The sequence below is a fragment of the Anser brachyrhynchus genome (genome assembly GCF_964034855.1).
Source record: "Anser brachyrhynchus genome assembly, chromosome: 5".
NCBI lineage: Eukaryota > Metazoa > Chordata > Aves > Anseriformes > Anatidae > Anser > Anser brachyrhynchus.
In genome coordinates, this window is record NC_137699.1 from 202,584 (window position 1) to 230,351 (window position 27,768).

The 27,768-nt window shown below is 59.6% G+C and overlaps 1 protein-coding gene across 1 annotated transcript in view; it reads right to left on the minus strand.

Annotated features, from left to right (window-relative positions):
• The window catches only part of LOC308196556 (uncharacterized protein), a gene marked incomplete at its 3' end in the record, with an annotated part of 56,832 nt that overhangs the window by 6,296 nt on the left and 22,768 nt on the right, over positions 1-27,768 (minus strand). The window contains exon 2 of the mRNA XM_080595692.1: positions 11,908-12,398. Coding sequence (XP_080451818.1) covers positions 11,908-12,398 — 491 coding nt within the window. The remainder of the gene's footprint in view (positions 1-11,907; positions 12,399-27,768) is intronic.

Below are 27,768 nucleotides of genomic sequence, written 5' to 3' on the forward strand. Positions count from 1 at the left end.
GGTCACTGGCACCACTGGGGATGCAGTGCAGTGAGTCCAGAGAGTGCACTGGCATCACTGGGGATGCAGTGCGGTGAGTCCAGAGTGCACTGGCACCACTGGGGATGCAGTGCAGTGAATCAAGAGAGGTCACTGGCACCACTGGGGATGCACCCCGGTGAGTCCAGAGAGTGCACTGGCACCACTGGGGATGCACCCCGGCAAGTCCAGAGAGTGCACTGTCACCACTGGGGATGCAGTGCAGTGAGTCCAGAGAGTGCACTGGCACCACTGGGGATGCAGTGCAGTGAGTCCAGAGAGTGCACTGGTACCACTGGGGATGCACCCCGGTGAGCCCAGAGAGTGCACTGGCACCACTGGAGATGCACTGCAGTGAGTCCAGAGAGTGCACTGGCACTACTGGGGATGCAGTGCAATGAGTCCAGAGAGTGCACTGGCACCACTGGGGATGCAGTGCAGTGAGACCACAGATTGCAGTGGCACCACTGGGAATGGAGTGCAGCGAGTCCAGAGAGGGCACTGGTACGATTGGGGATGCAGTGCAGTGAGTCCAGAGAGTGCACTGGCACCACTGGGGATGCAATGCAGTGAGTCCTGAGAGTGCACTGGCACCAATAGGATGCAGCGCAGTGAGTCCAGAGAGTGCACTGGCACCACTGGGGATGCAGCGCAGTGAGTCCAGAGAGTGTACTGGCACCACTGGGGATGCACCCCGGTGAGTCCTGAGAGTGCACTGGCACCACTGGGGATGCACTCGGGTGAGTCCAGAGAGTGCACTGGTACTACTGGGGATGCACTCGGGTGAGTCCAGAGAGTGCACTGGCACCACAGGGGATGCAGTGCAGTGAGTCCAGAGAGTGCACTGGCACCACTGGGGATGCAACCCCCTGAGTCCAGAGAGTGCACTGGCACCACTGCGGATGCACACCGGCAAGTCCAGAGAGTGCACTCTCTGGACTCACTGACGTGCATCCCCAGTGCACTGGCACCACTGGGGATGCACCCCGGCAAGTCCAGAGAATGCACTCTCTGGACTCACTGACGTGCATCCCCAGTTGTGCCATTGCACTCTCTGGACTCACTGCACTGCATCCCCAGTGGTGCCAGTGCACTCTCTGGACTCACTGCACTGCATCCCCAGTGGTGCCAGTGCACTCTCTGGACTCACTGCACTGCATCGCCAGTGGTGCCAGTGCACTCATTGGACTCACTGTACTGCATCACCAGTGGTGCCAGTGCACTCTCTGGACTCACTGCACTGCATCCCCAGTGGTGCCAGTGCACTCTCTGGACTCACTGCACTGCATCCACAGTGGTGCCAGTGCACTCTCTGGACTCACTGCACTGCATCCCCAGTGGTGCCAGTGCACTCTCTGGACTCACTGCACTGCATCGCCAGTGGTGCCAGTGCACTCTCTGGACTCACTGCACTGCATCCCCAGTGGTGCCAGTGCACTCTCTGGACTCACTGCACTGCATCCCCAGTGGTGCCAGTGCACTCTCTGGACCCACTGCAGTGCATCCCCACTGGTGCCAGTGCACTCTCTGGACTCAGAGCACTCCATCCCCACTGGTGCCAGTCCACTCTCTGGACTCACTGCACTGAATCCCCAGTGGTGCCAGTGCACTCTCTGGAGTCACTGCACTGCATCCCCAGTGGTGCCAGTGCACTCTCTGGACTCACTGCACTGCATCCCCAGTGGTGCCAGTGCACTCTCTGGACTCACTGCAGTGCATCCCCAGTGGTGCCAGTGCACTCTCTGGACTCACTGCACTGCATTCCCAGTGGTGCCACTGCACTCTCTGGAATCACTGCAGTGCATCCCCTGTGGTGCCAGTGCACTCTCTGTACTCACTGCACTGCATCACATGTGGTGCCAGTGCACTCTCTGGACTCACTGCACTGCATCCCCAGTGGTGCCAGTGCACTCTCTGAACTCACCGCACTGCATCCCCAGTGGTGTCAGTGCACTCTCTGGACTCACTGCACTGCATCCCCAGTGGTGCCAGTGCACTCTCTGGACTCACCGCATTGCATCCCCACTGGTGCCAGTGCACTCTCTGGACTCACTGCACTGCATCCTCAGTGGTGCCAGTGGACTCTCTGGACTCACTGCACTGTTTCCCCAGTGGTGCCAGGGCACTCTCTGGACTCACTGCACTGCATCCCCTGTGGTCCCAGTGCACTCTCTGGAGTCACTGCAGTGCATCCCCAGTGGTGCAAGTGCACTCTCTGCACTCACTGCAGTGCATCCCCAGTGGTGCCAGTGCACTCTCTGGACTCACTGCAGTGCATCCCCAGTGGTGCCAGTGCACTCTCTGGACTCACTGCAGTGCATCCCCAGTAGTGCCAGTGCACTCTCTGGACTCACTGCGCTGCATCCCCAGTGGTGCCAGTGCACTCTCTGGACTCACTGCACTGCATCCCCAGTGGTGCCAGTGCACTCTCTGCACTCACTGCACTGCATCCCCAGTGGTGCCAGGGCACTCTCCGGACTCACTGCAGTGCATCCGCAGTGGTGCCAGTGCACTCTTTTGAGTCACTGCAGTGCATCCCCAGTGGTGCCAGTGCACTCTCTGGACTCACTGCAGTGCATCCCCAGTGCTGCCAGTGCACTCTCTGGACTCACTGCAGTGCATCCCCAGTGGTGCCAGTGCAATATCTGGACTCACTGCACTGCATCCCCAGTGGTGTCAGTGCACTCTCTGGACTCACTGCAGTGCATCCCCAGTGGTGCCCGTGCACTCTCTGGACTCACTGCACTGCATCCCCAAGGTGCCAGTGCACTCTCTGGACTCACTGCATTGCATCCCCAGTGGTGCCAGTGCACTCTCTGGACTCACTGCACTGCATCCCCAGTGGTGCCAGTGCACTCTCTGGAGTCACTGCACTGCATCCCCAGTGGTGCCTGTGCATTCTCTGGACTCACTACAGTTCATCCCCAGTGGAGCCAGTGCACTCTCTGGACTCACTGCACTGCATCCCCAGTGGTGCCAGTGCACTCTCTGGACTCAGTGCACTCCATCCCCACTGGTGCCAGTCCACTCTCTGGACTCACTGCACTGCATCCCCAGTGGTGCCAGTGGACTCTCTGCACTCATGCACTGCATCCCCAGTGGTGCCAGTGCACTCTTTGGACTCACTGCACTGCATGAACAGTGGTGCCAGTGCACTCTCTGGACTCACTGCACTGCATCCCCAGTGGTGCCAGTGTAGTCTCTGGACTCACTGTAGTGCATCCCCAGTGGTGCCAGTGCAATCTCAGGACTCACTGCAGTGCAGCTCCAGTTGGTGCCAGTGCAGTCTCTGGACTCACTGCACTGCATCCCCAGTGGTGCCAGTGCACTCTCTGGACTCACTGCAGTGCATCCCCAGTGGTGCCAGTGCACTCTCTGGAGTCACTGCAGTGTATCCCCAGTGGTGCCAGTGCACTCTCTGGACTCACTGAACTGCATCCCCAGTGGTGCCTGAGCACTCTCTGGACTCACTGCAGTGCATCCCCAATGCTGCCAGTGCACTCTCTGGACTCACTGCACTGCATCCCCAGTGGTGCCAGTGCACTCTCTGGACTCACTGCACTGCATCACCAGTGGTGCCAGTGCACTCTCTGCACTCACTGCACTGCATCCCCAGTGGTTCCAGTGCACTCTCTGGAGTCGCAGCACTGCATCAACAGTGGTGCCTCTGCACTCTCTGGAGTCACTGCACTGCATCCCCAGTGCTGCCAGTGCACTCTCTGGACCCACTGCAGTGCATCCCCACTGGTGCCAGTGCACTCTCTGGACTCAGTGCACTCCATCCCCACTGGTGCCAGTCCACTCTCTGGACTCACTGCACTGCATCCCCAGTGGTGCCAGTGCACTCTCTGGACTCACTGCACTTCATCCCCAGTGGTGCCAGTGCACTCTCTGGACTCACTGCATTGCATCCCCAGTGGTGCCAGTGCACTCTGGGGACTCACTGCACTGCATCCCCAGTGGTGCCACTGCACTCCCTGGACTCACTGCACTGCATCACCGTTGGTGCCAGGGCACTCTCCGGACTCACTGCAGTGCATCCGCAGTGGTGCCAGTGCACTCTTTCGAGTCACTGCAGTGCATCCCCAGTGGTGCCAGTGCACTCTCTGGACTCACTGCACTGCATCCCCAGTGGTGCCAGTGCACTCTCTGGAATCACTGCAGTGCATCCCCAGTGGTGCCAGTGCACTCTCTGGACTCACTGCATTGCATCCCCAGTGGTGCCACTGCACTCTCTGGACTCACTGCACTGCATCACCATTGGTGCAAGGGCACTCTCCGGACTCACTGCACTGCATCCCCAGTGGTGCCAGTGCACTCTCTGGAATCACTGCAGTGCATCCCCAGTGGTGCCAGTGCACTCTCTGGACTCACTGCACTGCATCCCCAGTGGTGCCAGTGCACTCTCTGGACTCACTGCACTGCATCCCCAGTGGTGCCAGTGCACTCTATGGACTCACTGCAGTGCATCCCCAGTGGTGCCAGTGCACTCTCTGGACTCACTGCACTGCATCCCCAGTGGTGCCACTGCACTCTCTGGACTCACTGCACTGCATCACCATTGGTGCCAGTGCACTCTCCGGACTCACTGCAGTGCATCCGCAGTGGTGCCAGTGCACTCTTTCGAGTCACTGCACTGCATCCCCATTAAAGCCAGTGCATTCTCTGGACTCATTGCAGTGCATCCCCAGTGGTGCCAGTGCACTCTCTGGACTCACTGCACTGCATTCCCAGTGGTGCCAGTGCACTCTCCGGACACACCGGGATGCATCCCCAGTGGTGCCAGTGCACTCTCTGTACTCACTGCACTGCATCACATGTGGAGCCAGTGCACTCTCTGGACTCACTGCACTGCATCCCCAGTGGTGCCAGTGCACTCTCCGGAATCACTGCACTGCATCCCCAGTGGTGTCAGTGCACTCTCTGGACTCACTGCAGTGCATCCCCAAGGTGCCAGAGCACTCTCTGGACTCACTGCATTGCATCCCCAGTGGTGCCAGTGCACTCTCTGGACTCACTGCACTGCATCCCCAGTGGTGCCAGGGCACTCTCTGGACTCACTGCACTGCATCCCCAGTGGTGCCTGTGCAGTCTCTGGACTCACTACAGTTCATCCCCAGTGGAGCCAGTGCACTCTCTGGACTCACTGCACTGCATCCCCAGTGGTGCCAGTGCACTCTCTGGACTCAGTGCACTCCATCCCCACTGGTGCCAGTCCACTCTCTGGACTCACTGCACTGCATCCCCAGTGGTGCCAGTGGACTCTCTGCACTCATGCACTGCATCCCCAGTGGTGCCAGTGCACTCTTTGGACTCACTGCACTGCATGAACAGTGGTGCCAGTGCACTCTCTGGACTCACTGCACTGCATCCCCAGTGGTGCCAGTGTAGTCTCTGGACTCACTGTAGTGCATCCCCAGTGGTGCCAGTGCAATCTCAGGACTCACTGCAGTGCAGCTCCAGTTGGTGCCAGTGCAGTCTCTGGACTCACTGCACTGCATCCCCAGTGGTGCCAGTGCACTCTCTGGACTCACTGCAGTGCATCCCCAGGGGTGCCAGTGCACTCTCTGGACTCACTGCAGTGCATCCCCAGGGGTGCCAGTGCACTCTCTGGACTCACTGCACTGCATCCCCAGTGGTGCCAGTGCACTCTCTGGACTCACTGCACTGCATCACCAGTGGTGCCAGTGCACTCTCTGTACTCAGTGCACTGCATCCCCAGTGGTGCCAGTGCACTCTCTGGACTCACTGCATTGCATCCCCAGTGGTGCCAGTGCACTCTCTGGACTCACTGCACTGCATCCCCAGTGCTGCCACTGCACTCTCTGGACTCACTGCACTGCATCACCATTGGTGCCAGGGCACTCTCCGGACTCACTGCATTGCATCCGCAGTGGTGCCAGTGCACTCTTTCTAGTCACTGCAGTGCATCCCCAGTGGTGCCAGTGCACTCTCTGGACTCACTGCAGTGCATCCCCAGTGGTGCCAGTGCACTCTCTGGAGTCACAGCACTGCATCAACAGTGGTGCCTCTGCACTCTCTGGAGTCACTGCACTGCATCCCCAGTGGTGCCAGTGCACTCTCTGGACTCACTGCAGTGCATCCCCAGTGGTGCCAGTGCACTCTCTGGACTCACTGCAGTGCATCCCCAGTGGTGCCAGTGCACTCTCTGGACTCACTGCAGTGCATCCCCAGTGGTGCCAGTGCACTCTCTGGACTCACTGCACTGCATCCCCAGTGGTGCCAGTGCATTCTCCGGAATCACTGCAGTGCATCCCCAGTGGTGTCAGTGCACTCTCTGGACTCACTGCACTGCATCCCCAGTGGTGACAGTGCACTCTCTGGACTCACTGCATTGCATCCCCAGTGGTGCCAGTGCACTCTCTGGACTCACTGCACTGCATCCCCAGTGGTGCCAGTGCACTCTCTGGACTCACTGCAGTGCATCCCCACTGGTGCCAGTGCACTCTCTGGACTCACTGCAGTGCATCCCCAGTGGTGCCAGTGCACTCTCTGGACTCACTGCACTGCATCCCCAGTGGTGCCAATGCACTCTCTGGACTCACTGCACTTCATCCCCAGTGGTGCCAGTGCACTCTCTGGACTCACTGCAGTGCATCCGCAGTGGTGCCAGTGCACTCTTTCGAGTCACTGCAGTGCATCCCCAGTGGTGCCAGTGCACTCTCTGGACTCACTGCACTGCATCACCATTGGTGCCAGGACACTCTCCGGACTCACTGCACTGCATCCCCAGTGGTGCCAGTGCACTCTCTGGAATCACTGCAGTGCATCCCCAGTGGTGCCAGTGCACTCTCTGGACTCACTGCACTGCATCCCCAGTGGTGCCAGTGCACTCTCTGGACTCACTGCACTGCATCCCCAGTGGTGCCAGTGCACTCTCTGGACTCACTGCAGTGCATCCCCAGTGGTGCCAGTGCACTCTCTGGACTCACTGCACTGCATCCCCAGTGGTGCCACTGCACTCTCTGGACTCACTGCACTGCATCACCATTGGTGCCAGTGCACTCTCCGGACTCACTGCAGTGCATCCGCAGTGGTGCCAGTGCACTCTTTCGAGTCACTGCACTGCATCCCCATTAAAGCCAGTGCATTCTCTGGACTCATTGCAGTGCATCCCCAGTGGTGCCAGTGCACTCTCTGGACTCACTGCACTGCATTCCCAGTGGTGCCAGTGCACTCCCTGGAATAACTGCAGTGCATCCCCTGTGGTGCCAGTGCACTCTCTTTACTCACAGCACTGCATCACATGTGGAGCCAGTGCACTCTCTGGACTCACTGCACTGCATCCCCAGTGGTGCCAGTGCACTCTCTGAACTCACCGCACTGCATCCCCAGTGGTGTCAGTGCACTCTCTGGACTCACTGCACTGCATCCCCAGTGGTGCCAGTGCACTCTCTGGACTCACCGCATTGCATCCCCAGTGGTGCCAGTGCACTCTCTGGACTCACTGCACTGCATCCCCAGTGGTGCCAGTGCACTCTCTGGAGTCACTGCACTGCATCCCCAGTGGTGCCAGTTCACTCTCTGCACTCACTGCAGTGCATCCCCAGTGGTGCCAGTGCAATCTCTGGGCTCACCGGGGTGCATCCCCAGTGGTGCCAGTGCACTCTCTGGACTCACTGCACTGCATCCCCAGTGGTGACAGTGCACTCTCTGGATCACTGCACTGCATCACCATTGGTGCCAGGGCACTCTCCGGACTCACTGCAGTGCATCCCCTGTGGTGCCAGTGCACTCTTTCGAGTCACTGCACTGCATCCCCAGTGGTGCCAGTGCATTCTCTGGACTCACTGCAGTGCATCCCCATTGGTGCCAGTGCAGTCTCTGGAGTCACTGCAGTGCATCCCCAGTGGTGCCAGGGCACTCTCCAGACTCACTGCAGTGCATCCCCAGTGGTGCCAGTGCACTCTTTCGAGTCACTGCACTGCATCCCCAGTGGTGCCACTGCATTCTCTGGACTCACTGCAGTGCATCCCCATTGGTGCCAGTGCATTCTCTGGACTCACTGCACTGCATCCCCAGTGGTGCCAGTGCACTCTCTGGACTCACTGCAGTGCATCCCCCAGTGGTGCCAGGGCACTCTCTGGACTCACTGCACTGCATCCCCTGTGGTCCCAGTGCACTCTCTGCCCTCACTGCAGTGCATCCCCAGTGGTGCCAGTTCACTCTCTGGACTCACTGCAGTGCATCCCCAGTGGTGCCAGTGCAATCTCTGGGCTCACCGGGGTGCATCCCCAGTGGTGCCAGTGCACTCTCTGGACTCACTGCACTGCATCCCCAGTGGTAACAGTGCACTCTCTGGATCACTGCACTGCATCACCATTGGTGCCAGGGCACTCTCCGGACTCACTGCAGTGCATCCCCAGTGGTGCCAGTGCACTCTTTCGAGTCACTGCACTGCATCCCCAGTGGTGCCAGTGCATTCTCTGGACTCACTGCAGTGCATCCCCATTGGTGCCAGTGCAGTCTCTGGAGTCACTGCAGTGCATCCCCAGTGGTGCCAGGGCACTCTCTGGACTCACTGCAGTGCATCCCCAGTGGTGCCAGTGCACTCTTTCGAGTCACTGCACTGCATCCCCAGTGGTGCCACTGCATTCTCTGGACTCACTGCAGTGCATCCCCATTGGTGCCAGTGCATTCTCTGGACTCACTGCACTGCATCCCCAGTGGTGCCAGTGCACTCTCTGGAGTCACTGCACTGCATCCTCAGTGGTGCCAGTGCACTCTCTGGACTCACTGCAGTGCATCCCCAGTGGTGCCAGGGCACTCTCTGGACTCACTGCACTGCATCCCCTGTGGTCCCAGTGCACTCTCTGCCCTCACTGCAGTGCATCCCCAGTGGTGCCAGTTCACTCTCTGCACTCACTGCAGTGCATCCCCAGTGGTGCCAGTGCACTCTATGGACTCACTGCAGTGCATCCCCAGTGGTGCCAGTGCACTCTCTGGACTCACTGCATTACATCCCCAGTGGTGCCAGTGCACTCTCCGGACTCACTGGAGTGCATCCCCAGTGGTGCCAGTGCACCCTCTGGACTCACTGCAGTGCATCCCCAGTGGTGCCAGTGCACTCTCTCGAGTCACTGCAGTGCATCCCCAGTGCTGCCTGTACACTCTCTGGACTCACTGCACTGCATCCCCATTGGTGCCAGTGCAATCTCTGGACTCACTGCAGTGCATCCCCAGTGGTGCCAGTGCACTCTCTGGACTCACTGCAGTGCATCCCCAGTGGTGCCAGTGCACTCTCCGGACACACCGGGATGCATCCCCAGTGGTGCCAGTGCACTCCCCGGACTCACCGGGATGCATCCCTAGTGGTGCCAGAGCACTCTCTGGACTCACTGCACTGCATCCCCAGTGGTGCCATTACACTCTCTGGACTCACTGCAGTACATACCCAGTGGTGCCAGTGCACTCTCTGGACTCACTGCACTGCATCACCAGTGCTGCCAGTGCACTCTCTGGACTCACTGCACTGCATCTCCAGCAGTGCCAGTGCACTCTCTCGACTCATTGCACTGCATACCCAGGGGTGCCAGTGCACTCTCTGGACTCACGGCAGTGCATCCCCAGTGGTGCCAGTGCACTCTCTGGACTGACTGCATTGCATCCCCAGTGGTGCTAGTGCACTCTCTGCACTCACTGCACTGCATCCCCAGTGGTGCCAGTGCACTCTCCGGACTCACCGGGGTGCATCCCCGTGGTGCCAGGGCACTCTCTGGACTCACTGCAGTGCATCCGCAGTGGTGCCAGGGCACTCTCTGGACTCACTGCACTGCATCTCCAGCAGTGCCAGTGCACTCTCTCGACTCATTGCACTGCATACCCAGGGGTGCCAGTGCACTCTCTGGACTCACGGCAGTGCATCCCCAGTGGTGACAGTGCACTCTCTGGACTCACTGCATTGCATCCCCAGTGGTGCTAGTGCACTCTCTGGACTCACTGCAGTGCATCCCCAGTGCTGCCAGTGCACTCTCTGGACTCACTGCAGTGCATCCCCAGTGGTGCCAGTGCACTCTCTGGACTCACTGCAGTGCATCCACAGTGGTGCCAGTGCACTCTCTGGACTCACTGCGCTGCATCCCCAGTGGTGCCAGTGCACTCTCTGGACTCAACGGGGTGCATCCCCAGTGGTGCCAGTGCACTCTCTGGACTCACTGCACTGCATCCCCAGTGGTGCCAGTGCACTCTCTGGACTCACTGCACTGCATCCCCAGTGGTGCCAGTGCACTCTCTGGACAAACTGCAGTGCATTCCCAATGGTGCCAGTGCACTCTCTGGACTCACTGCGGTGCATCCCCAGGGGTGCCAGTGCACTCTCTGCACTCACCGGGGTGCATCCCCAGTGGTGCCAGTGCACTCTCTGGACTCACTGCAGTGCATCCCCAGTGGTGCCAGTGCACTCTCTGGACTCACTGCACTGCATCCCCAGTGGTGCCAGTGCACTCTCTGGACTCACTGCAGTGCATCCCCAGTGGTGCCAGTGCACTCTCTGTACTCACTGCACTGCATCCTCAGTGGTGCCAGTGCACTCTCTGGACTCACTGCACTGCATCCCCTATGGTGCCAGTGCACTCTCTGGACTCACCAGGGTGCATCCCCAGTGGTGCCAGTGCACTCTCTGGACTCACTGCATTACATCCCCAGTGGTGCCAGTGCACTCTCCGGACTCACTGCACTGCATCCCCAGTGGTGCCAGTGCACCCTCTGGACTCACTGCAGTGCATCCCCATTGGTGCCAGTGCACTCTCTCGAGTCACTGCAGTGCATCCCCAGTGCTGCCAGTACACTCTCTGGACTCACTGCACTGCATCCCCAGTGCTGACAGTGCACTCTCTTGACTCACTGTACTGCATCCCCAGTGGTGCCAGTGCACTCTCTGGACTCACTGCATTGGATCCCCAGTGGTGCCAGTGTAGTCTCTGGACTCACAGCAGTGCATCCCCATTGGAGCCAGTGCAACTACTGGACTCACTGCAGTGTAGCTCATTGGTGCCAGAGCACTCTCTGGACTCACTGCAGTGCATTCCCAGTGGTGCCAGTGCACTCTCTGGACTCACTGCACTGCATTCCCTGTGGTGCCAGTGCACTCTCTAGACTCATTAAACTGCATCCCCAGTGGTGCCAGTGCACTCTCTGGTCTCACTGCAGTGCATCCCCAGTGGTGCTATTGCACTGTCTGGACTCACTGCATCCCCAGTGGTGCCAGGGCTCTCTCTGGACTCACAGCACTGCATCCCCATTGGTGCCAGTGCACTCTCTGGACTCACTGCACTAAAACCCCAGTGGTGCCAGTGCAGTCTCTGGACTCAGTGCACTGCATCCCCAGTGGTGCCAGTGCACTCTCTGGACTCACTGCAGTGCATCCCCAGTGGTGCCAGTGCACTCTCTGTAGTCAATGTGCTGCATCTCCGGTGGTGACAGTGCACACTCTGGACTCACTGCAGTGTATCCCCTGTGGTGCCAGTGCACTCTGTGGACTCACTGCACTGCATCCCAGTGTGCCAGTGCTCTCTGTGGACTCACTGAACTGAATACCCGGTGGTGCCAGTTCACTCTCTGGACTCACTGAACTGAATCCCCAGTGGTGCCTGTGAAGTCTCTGGACTCAGTGCAGTGCATACCCAGTGGTGCCAGAGAACTCTCTGGACTCACTGTAGTGCATCCCCAGTGGTGCCAGTGCAATTTCAGGACTCACAGCAGTGCAGCTCCAGTTGGTGCCAGTGCACTCTCTTGAGTCACTGCACTGCATCCCCAGTGGTGCCAGTACACTCTCTGGTCTCACTGCACTGCATCCCCATTGCTGACAGTGCCCTCTCTGGACTCACTGCACTGCATTCCCAGTGGTGCCAGTGCACTCTCTGGACTCACTGCAGTGCATCCCCTTTGGTGCCAGGGCACTCTCTGCAGACAATGCAGTGCATCCCCAAAGGTGACAGTGCACTCTCTGGACTCACTGTACTGCTCGAGCCGCGGCAGCCGCTCCAGCCGCGTTAGCCCCTCCAGCCTCGGCAGCCGCTCCAGCCGCTCCAGCCGCGGCAGCCGCGGCAGCCGCTCCAGCCGCTGCAGCCGCTCCATCCGCGGCATACGCGGCAGCCTCTCCAGCCGCTCCAGCCGCGGCAGCCGCTCCAACCGCGGCAGGCGCTCCAGCCGCGGCATCCGCGGCAGCCGCTCCAACCGCGGCAGCCGCTCCAGCCGTGGCAGCCGCTCCACTCGGTAGAGGCTTTCGCGGCTGCCGCGGCTGGAGCGGCTGCCGCGGTTGCCGCGGCTGGAGGGGCTACCGCGGCTGGAGCGGCTGAGGCGGCTGGAGCGGATGCCGCGGCTGGAGCAGTGCAGTGAGTCCAGAGAGTCAACTGGCACCACTGAGGATGTAGTACAGTGAGTCCAGAGAGTGCACTGGCACCACCGGAGATTCAGATACATTCTCACTTCAGTGAGATCCCCAGTAGTGCCAGTGCACTCTCTGGACTCACTGCACTGCATCCCCATTGCTGACAGTGCCCTCTCTGGACTCAGTGCACTGCATTCCCAGTGGTGCCAGTTCACTCTCCGGACTCACTGCACTGCATTCCCAGAAGTGCCAGTGGCTCTCTGGACTCATTGCACTGCATCACCTGTGGTGCCAGTGCACTGTCTGGACTCACTGCACTGCATCCCCAGTGGTGCCAGTGCACTCTCTGGACTCACTGCACTGCATCCCCAGTGGAGCCAGTGCTCTCTGTGGACTCACTGCACTGCATCCCCAGTGGTGCCAGTGCACTCTCTGGACTCACTGCACTGAATCCGCAAGGTGCCAGTGCACTCTCTGGACTCACTGCACTGCATCCCCAGTGGTGACAGTGCACTCTCTGGACTCACTGCAGTGCATCCCCAGTGGTGACAGTGCACTCTCTGGACTCACGGCACTGCATCCCCAGTGGTGCCACTGCACTCTCTGAAAACACCGGGCTGCAACCTCAGCTGTGTCAGTTCACTCTCTGCACTCACTGCAGTGCATCCCCAGTGTTGCCAGTGCACTCTCTGGACTCACTGCACTGCATCCCAGTGGTGCCAGTGCACTCTCTGGACTCACTGCAGTGCATCCCCAGTAGCGCCAGTGCACTCTCTGGACTCACTGCACTGCATCCCCAGTGGTGCCAGTGCATTCTCTGGACTCACTGCACTGCACCCCAGTGGTGCCAGGGCACTCTCTGCAGACAATGCAGTGCATCCCCAAAGGTGACAGTGCACTCTCTGGACTCACTGTACTGCTCGAGCCGCGGCAGCCGCTCCAGCCTCGGCAGCCGCTCCAGCCGCTCCAGCCGCGGCAGCCGCGGCAGCCGGTCCAGCCGCGGCAGCTGCTCCATCCGCGGCGTACGCGGCATACGCTCCAGCCGCTCCAGCCGCGGCAGCCGCTCCAACCGCGGCAGCCGCTCCTTCCGCGGCAGCCGCTCCAGCCGCGGCAGACGCGGCAGCCGCTCCAGCCGTGGCAGCCGCTCCACTCGGTAGCGGCTTTAGCGGCTGCCGCGGCTGGAGCGCCTGTCGCGGCTTCCGAGGCTGGAGCGGCTGCCGCGCCTGGAGCGACTGCGGCGGCTGGAGCGGATGCCGCGGCTGGGGCAGTGCAGTGAGTCCAGAGAGTCAACTGGCACCACTGGGGATGCAGTACAGTGAGTCCAGAGAGTGCACTGGCACCACAGGAGATGCACTGCAGTTACTCCAGAGAGTGCACTGGAACCACTGGGGATGCAGTTCAGTGAGTCCAGAGAGTGCACTGGCACTACCGGGGATTCAGATACATTCTCACGGCAGTGAGATCCCCAGTAGTGCCAGTGCACTCTCTGGACTCACAGCAGTGCATACCCAGTGGTGCCAGTGCACTCTCTGTAGTCACTGTGCTGCATCCCCAGTGGTGACAGTGCACAATCTGTACTCACTGCAGTGTATCCCCTGTGGTGCCAGTGCACTCTGTGGACTCACTGCACTGCATCCCAGTGTGGCAGTGCTCTCTGTGGACTCACTGCAGTGCATCCCCAGTGGTGCCAGTGCACTCTCTGGACTCACTGTAGTGCAACCCCAGTGGTGCCAGTGCAGTCTCTTTACTCCCTGCAGTGCATCCCCAGTGGTGCCAGTGCACTCTCTGGACTCACTGTACTGCATCCCCAGTGGTGCCAGTTGACTCTCTGGGCTCACTGCACTGCTCCAGCCGCGGCATCCACTCCAGCCACCTCAGCCGCTCCAGCCGCGGTAGCCCCTCCAGCCGCGGCAGACGCTCTAGATGCTCCAGCCGCCGCAGCCGCTCCAGCCGCGTCAGCCGCTAAAGCCGCTACCGAGTGGAGCGGCTGCCACGGCTGGAGCGGCTGCCGCGGTTGGAGCGGCTGCCGCGGCTGGAGCGACTGGAGCGGCTGCCGCGGCTGGAGCGCCTGCAGCGGATGGAGCGGCTGCCGCGGCTGGACCGGCTGCCGCGGCTGCCGCGGCTGGAGCGGCTGCCGAGGCTGGAGGGGCTACCGCGGCTGGAGCGGATGCTGCGGCTCGAGCAATACAGTGAGTCCAGAGAGTGCACTGTCACCTTTGGGGATGCACTGCATTGTCTGCAGAGAGTGCCCTGGCACCACTGGGGATGAAGTGCAGTGAGTCCAGAGAGTGCACTGGCACCACAGGTGATGCAGTGCAGTGAGTCCAGAGAGTGCACTGGCACCACTGGGTATGCACTGCAGTGAGTCCAGAGAGTGCACTGGCACAAGTGGGGATGCACTGCGGTGAGTAAAGAGAATGCACTGGCACCATTGGGGTTGCACTGCAGTGAGTCCAGAGAGTGCACTGGCACCACTGGGGATGCAGTGCAGTGAGTCCTCAGAGTGCACTGGCACCACTGGGGATGCAGTGCAGAGTCCAGAGAGTGCACTGGCACCACAGGGGATGCACTGCAGTGAGTCCAGAGAGTGCACTGGCACCACTGGGGATGCACCCCGGCAAGTCCAGAGAGTGCACTGGCACCACTGGGGATGCAGTGCAGTGAGTCCAGAGAGTGCACTGGCACCACTGGGGATGCACTGCAGTGAGTGCAGAGAGTGCACTGGCACCACTGGGGATGCACTGCAGTGAGTCCAGAGAGTGCACTGGCACCACTGGGGATGCAGTGCAGTGAGTCCAGAGAGTGCACTGGCACCAAAGGGATGGACTGCAGTGAGTCCAGAGAGTGCACTGGCACCACTGGGGATGCAGTGCAGTGAGTCCAGAGAGTGCACTGGCACCACTGGGGATGCACTGCAATGAGTCCAGAGAATGCACTGGCTTTAATGGGGATGCAGTGCAGTGACTCGAAAGAGTGCACTGGCACCACTGGGATGCAGTGCAGTGAGTCCAGAGAGTGCACTGGCACCACTGGGGATGCACTGCAGTGAGTCCAGAGAGTGCACTGGCACCACTGGGATGCAGTGCAGTGAGTCCAGAGAGTGCACTGGCACCACAGGGGATACACTGCAGTGAGTCCAGAGAGTGCACTGGCACCTTGGGGATGCAGTTCAGTGAGTCCAGAGAGTGCACTGGCACCACTGGGGATGCAGTGCAGTGAGTCCACAGAGTGCACTGGCACCACGGGGGATGCAGTGCAGTGAGTCCAGAGAGTGCAGTGGCACCATTGGGGATGCAGTGCAGTGAGTCCAGAGAGTGCACTGGCACCACTGGTGATGCAGTGCAGTGAGTTAAGAGAGTACACTGGCGCCACTGTGGATGCACTGCAGTGAGTCCAGAGAGTGCACTGGCACCACTGGTGATGCAGTGCAATGAGTCCAGAGAGCCACTGGCACCACTGGGGATGCAGTGCATTTAGTCCAGAGAGTGAACTGGCACCACTGGGGATGCAGTGCACTGAGTCCAGAGAGGGCACAGTCAGCAATGGGGATGCAGTGCAGTGAGTCCAGAGAGTGCACTGGCACCACTGGGGATGCAGTGCAGTGAGACCAGAGACTTCACAGGCACCACTGGGGATGCAGTGCAGTGAGTCCAGAGAGTGCACTGGCACCACTGGTGATGCAGTGCAGTGAGTCCAGAGAGTGCAGTGGCACCACTGGGGATGCAGTCCACTGAGTCCAGAGAGTACACTGGCACCACTGGGGATGCAGTGCAGTGAGTCCAGAGAGTGCACTGGCACCACTGGGGATGCACTGCAGTGAGTCCAGAAAGTGCACTGGCACCAACTGGAGCTGCACTGCTGTGATTCCTGAGATTGCACTGGCACCACTGGGGATGCACTGCAGTGAGTCCAGAGACTTCACAGGCACCACTGGGGATGCAGTGCAGTGAGTCCAGAGAGTGCACTGGCACCACTGGGGATGCAGTGCAGTGAGTCCAGAGAGTGCACTTGCACCACTGGGGATGCAGTGCAGTGAGTCCAGAGAGTGCACTGGAACCACTGGCGATGCAGCGCAGTGACTCCTGAGAGTGCACTGGCACCACTGGGGATGCAGTGCAGTGAGTCCAGAGAGTGCACAGGCACCACTGGGGATGCAGTGCCGTGAGTCCAGAGAGTGCATTGGCACCACTGGGGATGCACTGCAATGAGTTCAGAGAGTGCACTGGCACCAATGGCAACGCAGAGCAGTGAGTCGAGTGAGTGCACTGGCACCACTGGGGATGCACTGCAGTGAGTCCAGAGTGTGCACTGGCACCACTGGGGATGCAGTGCAGTGAGTCCAGAGAGTGCACTGGCACCACTGGGGATGCAGTGCAGTGAGTCCAGAGAGTGCACTGGCACCAATGGGGATGTAGTGCAGTGAGTCCACAGAGGGCACTGCCACCACAGGGGATGCAGTGTAGTGAGTCCAGAGAGTGCACTGTCACCACTGGGGATGCAGTGCAGTGAGTCCAAAGACTGCACTGGCACCATTGGGGATGCACTGCAGTGAGTCCAGAGACTTCACAGGCATCACTGGGGATGCAGTGCAGTGAGTCCAGAGAGTGCCCTGGCACCACTGGGAATGCAGTGAGTCCAGACAGTGCACTGGCACCACTGGGGATGCACTGCAGTGAGTCCAGAGAGTGCACTGGCACCACTGGGGATGCACCCCGGCAAGTCCAGAGAGTGCACTGGCACCACTGGGGATGCAGTGCAGTGAGTCCAGAGAGTGCACTGGCACCACTGGGGATGCACTGCAGTGAGTGCAGAGAGTGCACTGGCACCACTGGGGATGCAGTGCAGTGAGTCCAGAGAGTGCTCTGGCACCACTGGGGATGCAGTGCAGTGAGTCCAGAGAGTGCACTGGCACCACTGGGGATGCACTGCAGTGAGTCCAGAGAGTGCACTGGCACCACTGGGGATGCAGTACAGTGAGTAAAGAGAGTACAGTGGCACCACTGGGGATGCACTGCAGTGAGTCCAGAGAGTGCCCTGGCACCACTGGGAATGCAGTGAGTCCAGAGAGTTCACTGGCACCACTGGGGATGCACTGCAGTGAGTCCAGAGAGTGCACTGGCACCACTGGGGATGCACCCCGGCAAGTCCAGAGAGTGCACTGGCACCACTGGGGATGCAGTGCAGTGAGTCCAGAGAGTGCACTGGCACCACTGGGGATGCACTGCAGTGAGTGCAGAGAGTGCACTGGCACCACTGGGGATGCACTGCAGTGAGTCCAGAGAGTGCACTGGCACCACTGGGGATGCAGTGCAGTGAGTCCAGAGAGTGCACTGGCACCAAAGGGATGGACTGCAGTGAGTCCAGAGAGTGCACTGGCACCACTGGGGATGCAGTGCAGTGAGTCCAGAGAGTGCACTGGCACCACTGGGGATGCACTGCAATGAGTCCAGAGAATGCACTGGCTTTAATGGGGATGCAGTGCAGTGACTCGAAAGAGTGCACTGGCACCACTGGGATGCAGTGCAGTGAGTCCAGAGAGTGCACTGGCACCACTGGGGATGCACTGCAGTGAGTCCAGAGAGTGCACTGGCACCACTGGGATGCAGTGCAGTGAGTCCAGAGAGTGCACTGGCACCACAGGGGATACACTGCAGTGAGTCCAGAGAGTGCACTGGCACCTTGGGGATGCAGTTCAGTGAGTCCAGAGAGTGCACTGGCACCACTGGGGATGCAGTGCAGTGAGTCCACAGAGTGCACTGGCACCACGGGGGATGCAGTGCAGTGAGTCCAGAGAGTGCAGTGGCACCATTGGGGATGCAGTGCAGTGAGTCCAGAGAGTGCACTGGCACCACTGGTGATGCAGTGCAGTGAGTTAAGAGAGTACACTGGCGCCACTGTGGATGCACTGCAGTGAGTCCAGAGAGTGCACTGGCACCACTGGTGATGCAGTGCAATGAGTCCAGAGAGCCACTGGCACCACTGGGGATGCAGTGCATTTAGTCCAGAGAGTGAACTGGCACCACTGGGGATGCAGTGCACTGAGTCCAGAGAGGGCACTGTCAGCAATGGGGATGCAGTGCAGTGAGTCCAGAGAGTGCACTGGCACCACTGGGGATGCAGTGCAGTGAGACCAGAGACTTCACAGGCACCACTGGGGATGCAGTGCAGTGAGTCCAGAGAGTGCACTGGCACCACTGGGGATGCAGTGCAGTGACTCCAGAGAGTGCACTGGCACAAAAGGGAATGCACTGCAGTGAGTCCAGAGAGTGCACTGGCACCACTGGGAATGCAGTGCAGTGAGTCCATAGAGTGCACTGGCACCACTGGGGATGCAGTGCAGTGAGTCCAGAGAGTGCAGTGGCACCACTGGGGATGCAGTCCACTGAGTCCAGAGAGTACACTGGCACCACTGGGGATGCAGTGCAGTGAGTCCAGAGAGTGCACTGGCACCACTGGGGATGCACTGCAGTGAGTCCAGAAAGTGCACTGGCACCAACTAAAGCTGCACTGCTGTGATTCCTGAGATTGCACTGGCACCACTGGGGATGCACTGCAGTGAGTCCAGAGACTTCACAGGCACCACTGGGGATGCAGTGCAGTGAGTCCAGAGAGTGCACTGGCACCACTGGGGATGCAGTGCCGTGAGTCCAGAGAGTGCATTGGCACCACTGGGGATGCACTGCAATGAGTCCAGAGAGTGCACTGGCACCAATGGTAACGCAGAGCAGTGAGTCGAGAGAGTGCACTCGCACCACAGGGGATGCAGTGCAGTGAGTCCAGAGAGTGCACTAGCACCCCTGGGGATGCACTGCAGTGAGTCCAGAGTGTGCACTGGCACCAGTGGGGATGCAGTGCAGTGAGTCCAGAGAGTGCACTGGCACCACTGGGGATGCAGTGCAGTGAGTCCAGAGAGTGCACTGGCACCAATGGGGATGTAATGCAGTGAGTCCACAGAGGGCACCTGCACCACAGGGGATGCAGTGTAGTGAGTCCAGAGAGTGCACTGGCACCACTGGGGATGCAGTGCAGTGAGTCCAGAGAGTGCACTGGCACCACTGGGGATGCAGTGCAGTGAGTCCAGAAACTTCACAGGCACCACTGGGGATGCAGTGCAGTGAGTCCAGAGAGTGCCCTGGCACCACTGGGAATGCAGTGAGTCCAGAGAGTGCACTGGCACCACTGGGGATGCACTGCAGTGAGTCCAGAGAGTACACTGGCACCACTGGGGATGCACCCCGGCAAGTCCAGAGAGTGCACTGGCACCACTGGGGATGCAGTGCAGTGAGTCCAGAGAGTGCACTGGCACCACTGGGGATGCACTGCAGTGAGTCCGGAGAGTGCCCTGGCACCACTGGGGATGCAGTGCAGTGAGTCCAGAGAGTGCACTGGCACCATTGGGAATGCAGTGCAGTGAGTCCAGAGAGTGCACTGGCACCATTGGGGTGCAGTACAGTGAGTCCAGAGAGTGCACTGGCACCACTGGGGATGGACTGCAGTGAGTCCAGAGAGTGCACTGGCACCACTGGGGATGCAGTGCAGTGAGTCCAGAGAGTGCACTGGCACCACTGGGGATGCACTGCAGTGAGTCCAGAGAGTGCACTGGCACCACTGGGATGCAGTGCACTGAGTCCACAGAGTGCACTGGCACCACAGGGGATACACTGCAGTGAGTCCAGAGAGTGCACTGGCACCAAAGGGTATGCAGTGCCGTGAGTGCAGAGAGTGCACTGGCACCGCTGCGGTTGCACCCCGGTGTTTTCAGAGAGTGCAGTGGCACCACTGGGGATGCACTTCAGTGAGTCCAGAGAGTGCACTGGCACCACGGGGGATGCAGTGCAGTGAGTCCAGAGAGTGCACTGGCACCACTGGGGATGCAGTGCAGTGAGTCCAGAGAGTGCACTGGCAACACTGTGGATGCAGTGCAGTGAGTCCAGAGAGTGCACTGGCACCTTGGGGATGCAGTTCAGTGAGTCCAGAGAGTGCACTGGCACAACTGGGGATGCAGTGCAGTGAGTCCAGAGACTACACTGGCACCACTGGAAATGCACTGCGGTGAGTCCAGAGAGTGCACTGACACCACTGGGGATGCAGTGCAGTGAGTCCAGAGAGTGCAGTGGCACCATTGGGGATGCAGTGCAGTGAGTCCAGAGAGTGCACTGGCACCACTGGTGATTCAGTGCAGTGAGTTAAGATAGTACACTGGCGCCACTGTGGATGCACTGCAGTGAGTCCAGAGAGTGCACTGGCACCACTGGGGATGCAGTGCAATGAGTCCTGAGAGCCACTGGCACCACTGGGGATGCAGTGCATTTAGTCCAGAGAGTGAACTGGCACCACTGGGGATGCAGTGCACTGAGTCCAGAGAGGGCACTGTCAGCAATGGGGATGCAGTGCAGTGAGTCCAGAGAGTGCACTGGCACCACTGGGGATGCAGTGCAGTGAGACCAGAGACTTCACAGGCACCACTGGGGATGCAGTGCAGTGAGTCCAGAGAGTGCACTGGCACCACTGGGGATGCAGTGCAGTGAGTCCAGAGAGTGCACTGGCACAAAAGGGGATGCACTGCAGTGAGTCCAGAGAGTGCACTGGCACCACTGGGGATTCACTGCAGTGAGTCCAGAGAGTGCACTGGCACCACTGGGGATGCACTGCAGTGAGTCCAGAGAGTGCACTGGCACCACTGGGGATGCAATGCAGTGAGTCCAGAGAGTGCACTGGCACCACTGGGGATGCACTGCAGTGAGTCCAGAGAGTGCACTGGCACCACTGGGGATGCACTGCAGTGAGTCCAGAGAGTGTACTGGCACCACTGGGATGCAGTGCAGTGAGTCCAGAGAGTGCACTGGCACCACTGGGGATGCACTGCAGTGAGTCCAGAGAGTGCACTGGCACCACTGGGATGCAGTGCACTGAGTCCACAGAGTGCACTGGCACCACAGGGGATACACTGCAGTGAGTCCAGAGAGTGCACTGGCACCACTGGGGATGCAGTGCCGTGAGTGCAGAGAGTGCACTGGCACCGCTGCGGTTGCACCCTGGTGTTTTCAGAGAGTGCAGTGGCACCACTGGGGATGCAGTGCGGTGAGTCCAGAGAGTGCACTGGCACCACGGGGGATGCAGTGCAGTGAGTCCAGAGAGTGCACTGTCACCACTGGGGATGCAGTGCAGTGAGTCCAGAGAGTGCACTGGCACCACTGGGGATGCAGTGCAGTGAGTCCAGAGAGTGCACTGGCACCTTGGGGATGCAGTTCAGTGAGTCCAGAGAGTGCACTGGCACAACTGGGGATGCAGTGCAGTGAGTCCAGAGACTACACTGGCACCACTGGAAATGCACTGCAGTGAGTCCAGAGAGTGCACTGGCACCACTGGGGATGCAGTGCAGTGAGTCCAGAGAGTGCAGTGGCACCGTTGGGGATGCAGTGCAGTGAGTCCAGAGAGTGCACTGGCACCACTGGTGATGCAGTGCAGTGAGTTAAGAGAGTACACTGGCGCCACTGTGGATGCACTGCAGTGAGTCCAGAGAGTGCACTGGCACCACTGGTGATGCAGTGCAATGAGTCCTGAGAGCCACTGGCACCACTGGGGATGCAGTGCATTTAGTCCAGAGAGTGAACTGGCACCACTGGGGATGCAGTGCACTGAGTCCAGAGAGGGCACTGTCAGCAATGGGGATGCAGTGCAGTGAGTCCAGAGAGTGCACTGGCACCACTGGGGATGCAGTGCAGTGAGTCCAGAGAGTGCACAGGCACCACTGGGGATGCAGTGCAGTGAGTCCAGAGAGTGCACTGGCACCACTGGGGATGCAGTGCAGTGAGTGCAGAGAGTGCACTGGCACAAAAGGGGATGCACTGCAGTGAGTCCAGAGAGTGCACTGGCACCACTGGGGATGTAGTGCACTGAGTCCAGAGAGTGCACTGGCACCACTGGGGATGCAGTGTAGTGAGTCCAGAGAGTACAGTGGCACCACTGGGGATGCAGTGCAGTGAGTCCAAAGAGTGCACTGGCACCATTGGGGATGCAGTGCAGTGAGTCCAGAGACTTCACAGGCACCACTGGGGATGCAGTGCAGTGAGTCCAGAGAGTGTCCTGGCACCTATGGGAATGCAGTGAGTCCAGACAGTGCACTGGCACCACTGGGGATGCACTGCAGTGAGTCCAGAGAGTGCACTGGCACCACTGGGGATGCACCCCGGCAACTCCAGAGAGTGCACTGGCACCACTGGGAATGCAGTGCAGTGAGTCCAGAGAGTGCACTGGCACCACTGGGGATGCACTGCAGTGAGTGCAGAGAGTGCACTGTCACCACTGGGGATGCAGTGCAGTGAGTCCAGAGAGTGCACTGGCACCACTGGGGATGCAGTGCAGTGAGTCCAGAGAGTGCACTGGCACCACTGGGGATGCACTGCAGTGAGTCCAGAGAGTGCACTGGCACCATTGGGATGCAGTGCAGTGAGTCCAGAGAGTGCACTGGCACCACTGGGGATGCAGTGCAGTGAGTCCAGAGAGTGCACTGGCACCACTGGGGATGCAGTGCAGTGAGTCCAGAGAGTGCACTGGCACCATTGGGGTGCAGTACAGTTAGTCCAGAGAGTGCACTGGCACCACTGGGGATGGACTGCAGTGAGTCCAGAGAGTGCACTGGCACCACTGGGGATGCAGTGCAGTGAGTCCAGAGAGTGCACTGGCACCACTGGGGATGCACTGCAGTGAGTCCAGAGAGTGCACTGGCACCACTGGGGTTGCAAGCAGTGAGTCCAGAGAGTGCACTGGCACCACTGGGATGCAGTGCAGTGAATCCAGAGAGTGCACTGGCACCACTGGGGATACACTGCAGTGAGTCCAGAGAGTGCACTGGCACCACTGGGATGCAGTGCACTGAGTCCACAGAGTGCACTGGCACCACAGGGGATACACTGCAGTGAGTGCAGAGAGTGCACTGGCACCGCTGCGGTTGCACCCCGGTGTTTTCAGAGAGTGCAGTGGCACCACTGGGGATGCACTGCAGTGAGTCCAGAGAGTGCACTGGCACCACGGGGGATGCAGTGCAGTGAGTCCAGAGAGTGCACTGTCACCACTGGGGATGCAGTGCAGTGAGTCCAGAGAGTGCACTGGCACCACTGGGGATGCAGTGCAGTGAGTCCAGAGAGTGCACTGGCACCTTGGGGATACAGTTCAGTGAGTCCAGAGAGTGCACTGGCACAACTGGGGATGCAGTGCAGTGAGTCCAGAGACTACACTGGCACCACTGGGGATGCAGTGCAGTGAGTCCAGAGAGTGCACTGGCACCACTGGGGATGCAGTGCAGTGAGTCCAGAGAGTGCACTGGCACCATTGGGGTGCAGTACAGTGAGTCCAGAGAGTGCACTGGCACCACTGGGGATGGACTGCAGTGAGTCCAGAGAGTGCACTGGCACCACTGGGGATGCAGTGCAGTGAGTCCAGAGAGTGCACTGGCACCACTGGGGATGCACTGCAGTGAGTCCAGAGAGTGCACTGGCACCACTGGGGATGCAAGCAGTGAGTCCAGAGAGTGCACTGGCACCACTGGGATGCAGTGCAGTGAGTCCAGAGAGTGCACTGGCACCACTGGGGATACACTGCAGTGAGTCCAGAGAGTGCACTGGCACCACTGGGATGCAGTGCACTGAGTCCACAGAGTGCACTGGCACCACAGGGGATACACTGCAGTGAGTCCAGAGAGTGCACTGGCACCAAAGGGTATGCAGTGCCGTGAGTGCAGAGAGTGCACTGGCACCGCTGCGGTTGCACCCCGGTGTTTTCAGAGAGTGCAGTGGCACCACTGGGGATGCAGTGCAGTGAGTCCAGAGAGTGCACTGGCACCACGGGGGATGCAGTGCAGTGAGTCCAGAGAGTGCACTGTCACCACTGGGGATGCAGTGCAGTGAGTCCAGAGAGTGCACTGGCACCACTGGGGATGCAGTGCAGTGAGTCCAGAGAGTGCACTGGCACAACTGGGGATGCAGTGCAGTGAGTCCAGAGACTACACTGGCACCACTGGAAATGCACTGCAGTGAGTCCAGAGAGTGCACTGACACCACTGGGGATGCAGTGCAGTGAGTCCAGAGAGTGCAGTGGCACCATTGGGTATGCAGTGCAGTGAGTCCAGAGAGTGCACTGGCACCACTGGTGATGCAGTGCAGTGAGTTAAGATAGTACACTGGCGCCACTGTGGATGCACTGCAGTGAGTCCAGAGAGTGCACTGGCACCACTGGGGATGCAGTGCAATGAGTCCTGAGAGCCACTGGCACCACTGGGGATGCAGTGCATTTAGTCCAGAGAGTGAACTGGCACCACTGGGGATGCAGTGCACTGAGTCCAGAGAGGGCACTGTCAGCAATGGGGATGCAGTGCAGTGAGTCCAGAGAGTGCACTGGCACCACTGGGGATGCAGTGCAGTGAGAACAGAGACTTCACAGGCACCACTGGAGATGCAGTGCAGTGAGTCCAGAGAGTGCACTGGCACCACTGGGGATGCAGTGCAGTGAGTCCAGAGAGTGCACTGGCACAAAAGGGGATGCACTGCAGTGAGTCCAGAGAGTGCACTGGCACCACTGGGGATGCAGTGCAGTGAGTCCAGAGAGTGCACTGGCACCACTGGGGATGGACTGCAGTGAGTCCAGAGAGTGCACTGGCACCACTGGGGATGCAGTGCAGTGAGTCCAGAGAGTGCACTGGCACCACTGGGGATGCACTGCAGTGAGTCCAGAGAGTGCACTGGCACCACTGGGGATGCACTGCAGTGAGTCCAGAGAGTGTACTGGCACCACTGGGATGCAGTGCAGTGAGTCCAGAGAGTGCACTGGCACCACTGGGGATGCACTGCAGTGAGTCCAGAGAGTGCACTGGCACCACTGGGATGCAGTGCACTGAGTCCACAGAGTGCACTGGCACCACAGGGGATACACTGCAGTGAGTCTAGAGAGTGCACTGGCACCACTGGGGATGCAGTGCCGTGAGTGCAGAGAGTGCACTGGCACCGCTGCGGTTGCACCCCGGTGTTTTCAGAGAGTGCAGTGGCACCACTGGGGATGCAGTGCGGTGAGTCCAGAGAGTGCACTGGCAGCACGGGGGATGCAGTGCAGTGAGTCCAGAGAGTGCACTGGCACCACTGGGGATGCAGTGCAGTGAGTCCAGAGAGTGCACTGGCACCACTGGGGATGCAGTGCAGTGAGTCCAGAGAGTGCACTGGCACCTTGGGGATGCAGTTCAGTGAGTCCAGAGAGTGCACTGGCACAACTGGGGATGCAGTGCAGTGAGTCCAGAGACTACACTGGCACCACTGGAAATGCACTGCAGTGAGTCCAGAGAGGGCACTGTCAGCAATGGGGATGCAGTGCAGTGAGTCCAGAGAGTGCACTGGCACCACTGGGGATGCAGTGCAGTGAGTCCAGAGAGTGCACAGGCACCACTGGGGATGCAGTGCAGTGAGTCCAGAGAGTGCACTGGCACCACTGGGGATGCAGTGCAGTGAGTGCAGAGAGTGCACTGGCACAAAAGGGGATGCACTGCAGTGAGTCCAGAGAGTGCACTGGCACCACTGGGGATGTAGTGCACTGAGTCCACAGAGGGCAATGGCACCACTGGGGATGCAGTGTAGTGAGTCCAGAGAGTACAGTGGCACCACTGGGGATGCAGTGCAGTGAGTCCAAAGAGTGCACTGGCACCATTGGGGATGCACTGCAGTGAGTCCAGAGACTTCACAGGCACCACTGGGGATGCAGTGCAGTGAGTCCAGAGAGTGTCCTGGCACCTATGGGAATGCAGTGAGTCCAGACAGTGCACTGGCACCACTGGGGATGCACTGCAGTGAGTCCAGAGAGTGCACTGGCACCACTGGGGATGCACCCCGGCAACTCCAGAGAGTGCACTGGCACCACTGGGAATGCAGTGCAGTGAGTCCAGAGAGTGCACTGGCACCACTGGGGATGCACTGCAGTGAGTGCAGAGAGTGCACTGTCACCACTGGGGATGCAGTGCAGTGAGTCCAGAGAGTGCACTGGCACCACTGGGGATGCAGTGCAGTGAGTCCAGAGAGTGCACTGGCACCACTGGGGATGCACTGCAGTGAGTCCAGAGAGTGCACTGGCACCATTGTGATGCAGTGCAGTGAGTCCAGAGAGTGCACTGGCACCACTGGGGATGCAGTGCAGTGAGTCCAGAGAGTGCACTGGCACCACTGGGGATGCAGTGCAGTGAGTCCAGAGAGTGCACTGGCACCATTGGGGTGCAGTACAGTTAGTCCAGAGAGTGCACTGGCACCACTGGGGATGGACTGCAGTGAGTCCAGAGAGTGCACTGGCACCACTGGGGATGCAGTGCAGTGAGTCCAGAGAGTGCACTGGCACCACTGGGGATGCACTGCAGTGAGTCCAGAGAGTGCACTGGCACCACTGGGGTTGCAAGCAGTGAGTCCAGAGAGTGCACTGGCACCACTGGGATGCAGTGCAGTGAATCCAGAGAGTGCACTGTCACCACTGGGGATGCAGTGCAGTGAGTCCAGAGAGTGCACTGGCACCACTGGGGATGCAGTGCAGTGAGTCCAGAGAGTGCACTGGCACCACTGGGGATGCACTGCAGTGAGTCCAGAGAGTGCACTGGCACCATTGTGATGCAGTGCAGTGAGTCCAGAGAGTGCACTGGCACCACTGGGGATGCAGTGCAGTGAGTCCAGAGAGTGCACTGTCACCACTGGGGATGCAGTGCAGTGAGTCCAGAGAGTGCACTGGCACCACTGGGGATGCAGTGCAGTGAGTCCAGAGAGTGCACTGGCACAACTGGGGATGCAGTGCAGTGAGTCCAGAGACTACACTGGCACCACTGGAAATGCACTGCAGTGAGTCCAGAGAGTGCACTGACACCACTGGGGATGCAGTGCAGTGAGTCCAGAGAGTGCAGTGGCACCATTGGGGATGCAGTGCAGTGAGTCCAGAGAGTGCACTGGCACCACTGGTGATGCAGTGCAGTGAGTTAAGATAGTACGCTGGCGCCACTGTGGATGCACTGCAGTGAGTCCAGAGAGTGCACTGGCACCACTGGGGATGCAGTGCAATGAGTCCTGAGAGCCACTGGCACCACTGGGGATGCAGTGCATTTAGTCCAGAGAGTGAACTGGCACCACTGGGGATGCAGTGCACTGAGTCCAGAGAGGGCACTGTCAGCAATGGGGATGCAGTGCAGTGAGTCCAGAGAGTGCACTGGCACCACTGGGGATGCAGTGCAGTGAGAACAGAGACTTCACAGGCACCACTGGAGATGCAGTGCAGTGAGTCCAGAGAGTGCACTGGCACCACTGGGGATGCAGTGCAGTGAGTCCAGAGAGTGCACTGGCACAAAAGGGGATGCACTGCAGTGAGTCCAGAGAGTGCACTGGCACCACTGG